The sequence below is a fragment of the Monopterus albus genome, unplaced genomic scaffold (assembly GCF_001952655.1).
Source record: "Monopterus albus unplaced genomic scaffold, M_albus_1.0 scaffold384.1, whole genome shotgun sequence".
Lineage (NCBI taxonomy): Eukaryota > Metazoa > Chordata > Actinopteri > Synbranchiformes > Synbranchidae > Monopterus > Monopterus albus.
The window spans coordinates 77,612-81,801 of NW_018128264.1; the positions used below are offsets into that span (position 1 = coordinate 77,612).

Below are 4,190 nucleotides of genomic sequence, written 5' to 3' on the forward strand. Positions count from 1 at the left end.
AAAAGAATTTCTGCTGCACTTAAGGTTCCTAAGAGCACAGTGGCCTCCATAATCCTTAAATGGAAGACGTTGGGGACGACCAGAACCCTTCCTAGCGCTGGCCGTCCGGCCAAACTGAGCTATCGGGGGAGAAGAGCCTTGGTGAGAGAGGTACAGAAGAACCCAAAGATGACTGTGGCTGAGCTCCAGAGATGCAGTTGGGAGATGGGAGCAAGTTGTAGAAAGTCAACCATCACTGCAGCCCTCCACCAGTCGGGGCTTTATGGCAGAGTGGCCCGACGGGAGCCTCTCCTCAGTGCAAGACACATGAAAGCCTGCCTGGAGTTTGCTAAAAAACACCTGAAGGACTTCAAGATGGTGAGAAATAAGATTCTCTGGTCTGATGAGACCAAGATAGAACTTTTTGGCCTTAATTCTAAGCGGTATGTTTGGAGAAAACCAGGCACTGCCCATCGCTTGTCTAATACAGTCCCAACAGTGAAGCATGGTGGTGGCAGCCTCCTGCTATGGGGGTGTTTTTCAGCTGCAGGGACAGGACGACTGGTTGCAATCGAGGGAAGGATGAATGCGGCCAAGTACAGGGATATCCTGGACGAAAACCTTCTCCAGAGTGCTCAGGACCTCAGACTGGGCCGAAGGTTCACCTTCCAACAAGACAATGACCCTAAGCACACAGCTAAAATAATGAAGGAGTGGCTTCAGAACAACTCCCTGACTGTTCTTGAATGGCCCAGCCAGAGCCCTGACTTAAACCCAATTGAGCATCTCTGGAGAGACCTGAAAATGGCTGTCCACCAATGTTTACCATCCAACCTGACAGAACTGGAGAGGATCTGCAAGGAGGAATCGCAGAGGATCCCCAAATGCAGGTGTGAAAAACTTGTTGCATCATTCCCAAAAAGACTCATGGCTGTATTAGCTCAAAAGGGTGCTTCTACTAAATACTGAGCAAAGAGTCTGAATACTTATGACCATGTGATATTTCAGTTTTTCTTTTTTAATAAATCTGCAAAAATGTCAAACATTCTGTGTTTTTCTGTCAATATGGGGTGATGTGTGTACATTAATGAGGAAAAAAATGAACTTAAATGATTTTAGCATATGGCTGCAATATAACAAAGAGTGAAAAATTTAAGGGGGTCTGAATACTTTCCGTACCCACTGTATATATACAGGCACTTGTTCTAGTACATTTAGCCCCATTAATGTTACATAAAGTAATCCAAGAGCACTTAAAGCAAGGTAGTAGAGTGCAGTGAAAGCAGACCATTATTTTGTGTTTTTGTACAGACGTCTGTACAGGTTAGTATTAAATCTCTAGGTCTAGTAATTGATTCTTGCTGCCTAATCATGTCAGCTCAATGTCTTGACGTTTATAGAAACAATAAACACACACAATGTGTTTAGCCCTAACTCATCTTAGCATTTCAGCCTTTTTTAATGTGGCAATCGCTTTGGATTTTCTTATTTAAAAATAATGTATTTGTTGTTCCAAAATTATTCCAGGATAAAACGTAGACTGTAAAGATGTCCTAAAGCCAGTTTGCCGTCCCCCAGCCACGCTTGCCTCTTTTAGCAGGATGCTCCTGACAGCGAATGATGTAGAGGAATCGGGGGCTCTCAGGGCAGAATGGCAGCAGAGCCATCTGAAGTACAGTGGGCACAACCGTTAAACCCAGCAGCACAGGCCACAAGTCCTGGCTGCCCAGTAATAGCTCCAGGCCGAGGATCTGCACTCAGAGAGGACACAGATATGACAAAATAAGTTTAAAAAATGTACTGTAAAATATTCTAGATGAAGTTAATACAAAAAAATTATATAAACTCATAGGAACTATTATGGAGGTAAAGAAAAGAGGTTCAGAAACAGCTACATTTTGAGAACTTGGATGATGATTTGGCAGAAAAAGTGCATATATTTTATTAATCTTTATCCATGTAGAAGGATCTGAAAGTCTTTTATGATCTCATGGTCCAGTCGGCACAGTGTGCCATCATACCTGTGCTATGAGAATGCCAGTGACTATAGCCAGTTGGTGCAGCGTGCCCAGTGCCCCTCGAAGACTCGTTGGAGCAATCTCCCCCACGTACATGGGGGTCAGGCCTGATGCCAACCCTGCATAGAGGACAAGTTGGATGAGAGACAGAAATTTTTTGTTATACTGACTTTAAACACACATTCCTGGGATTTTCCTGCAATTTCAAAATAAAGGCATAAAATGAGAGAAGAAATAAGAACAGAAATCAGAAGAGCAGGCCGCTCACCACAGTAAACCCCGATGATGAATCGTCCAAGAATCATCATCTCGAAGGAGCGACAGAGCTTGGACATCCCCATCAGACTTCCACCAATGAAGGCAGACAAGTTGTTTATGAGCATGGCTTTCCTCCTGGAAACACAGACAAGCCTGTCACTGCTCAGGTGACATCACTCCAAATCCCACAACTATTTTATTTCATTATGAAAGAGTCCAAAAGAGCCACTTGAACCAGCAACATGAGTCAGAGTGGGAGTTACATTTGAAACTAGTCTTAATTGATCATCCAGAAGATTAAGCCAGTGATACTGAGCCACCAGAGGGCAGTGTCTTACAGCACTGAAGGCTTTGGTTGCTTCATCCCTGACTGTAATTAGTAGTTATTCCTTCTATTAAAATGCAAAATGTTGTAGAAGGTATCACTGATGATATGAGGATGCAGAGAGATTTCAGCTGAGTGATAAATAACACCCAGCAAGGTGAAATTAAATGTGACATATCCACATACTGTAGTGAAACAATAGACTTTCCTTGACACTTGGAGTTCGGCTTCATTCCATTTTATATCAAGTTATTTTTAGATCATGATCATTACAGTGCTGTGCAGCACACTAGGAGCCGCCTACACTAAACGGCTAAACATAGACATGTTGTCATTAAGACATATAAAAATGCTTTGGTTTCTATATTAACTTGGGTCATACTTGTTTGTTTTTTTTCATAAATAAAAGTTAAAATACTTTAAAAACATTAAAACATTGAAGATGGCTCCTGCTTCACTTTAAAGTCCATTCTCACTGTATGTGCAGTGGAAACTTTGTTTCCACATCACCCTGAGCCACGACTGGCTTCCACTTATGATGTCACAAAATCTTGTACGTTCCTTGATCATACAATCAACGTGCAAACAGCCTTCAGAATGAAAGTCAAACATCGACATGAAGTAATAATGCACACACTCCATGTTTGCTTGGAGTGGGACTTCCTCTTTTCTGCTCCATCTGTGTTCACCATATCTTTCATTTTCTTCCTCCGCTCTGCTTTAGCTTTACAGGCCAAGATAGCAACCTTTGCAACCACAGACATACATGAAAACACCCACTTGTACCTAAAACTGTAGTAAAGCTGCAAAACTCCCTGAGTATCCCATATAAAGGTTTCATGCTTGACACTGGCAGCTTTTACCCTTCAAACCTGAATGTGTTATCTTTCCTTACCTGCCCAGCCACTCGGAGACAAAACCCACGCAGACAGACGAAATCATGCCCCCGATAGAGAAGATGGCCACAGACAGAGACCAGAGGGAGGTGAGGGTCCCTTTGGGGATGGGTTCGCCGTACCGGTGCACCCATGTAGCGTTGTAGTCCTCCTCAATGATCTGAGCCACACAGAGACGAGAAAGCATCAGACATGTTAAACAACAGTCCTTGCAGCTGCCTTTAAGTAATACACGAACAGAGGAAAATACATTATAAATAGTTGTTTTTAGGTATAACAGCAAATACCCAGGCACACTGTAGAAGTACACTGAGATATAATGGGAAATGCCTTTGAGCCAAGAGAAAACTGGAGCTAGATAGATAGATAGATAGATAGATAGATAGATTGGGACACTAATTAAACCAATTTGTCCATGCACACACTCACATTCATTCACAAAGCTGTGGGTCAGACTTTAGTACTTTTTGCTACTGACAAAAATGTCTCTCTAGCACCAAGTATAAAAAACTGTCAAATACAACAATTGAATCTGTGGTTGGATATGTATTCTTGTTCTCTTACAGTGGGTAGAGCGGTTGTCTCCCAACTGGACGGTTGGAGGTTTGAATCTCAGTGCCTGCTGTCCACATCTCAAAGTGTCCTTGGGCAAGACACTGAACCCCCTAGTTCCCCCCCCCCCCCCCCCCGCTCTGTCCGCAGAGGCGATCGAGT

At 43.0% G+C, this 4,190-nt stretch overlaps 1 protein-coding gene across 1 annotated transcript in view; it reads right to left on the reverse strand.

Annotated features, from left to right (window-relative positions):
• LOC109951397 (solute carrier family 2, facilitated glucose transporter member 4) overlaps positions 1-4,190 on the reverse strand; it is a 10,479-nt gene that overhangs the window by 3,209 nt on the left and 3,080 nt on the right. The window contains exons 3-6 of the mRNA XM_020585884.1: positions 3,476-3,636; positions 2,266-2,390; positions 2,001-2,116; positions 1,568-1,730 (exon numbers count right to left, since the gene is read on the reverse strand). Of these exons, the coding sequence (XP_020441540.1) occupies positions 1,568-1,730; positions 2,001-2,116; positions 2,266-2,390; positions 3,476-3,636 (565 nt within the window). The remainder of the gene's footprint in view (positions 1-1,567; positions 1,731-2,000; positions 2,117-2,265; positions 2,391-3,475; positions 3,637-4,190) is intronic.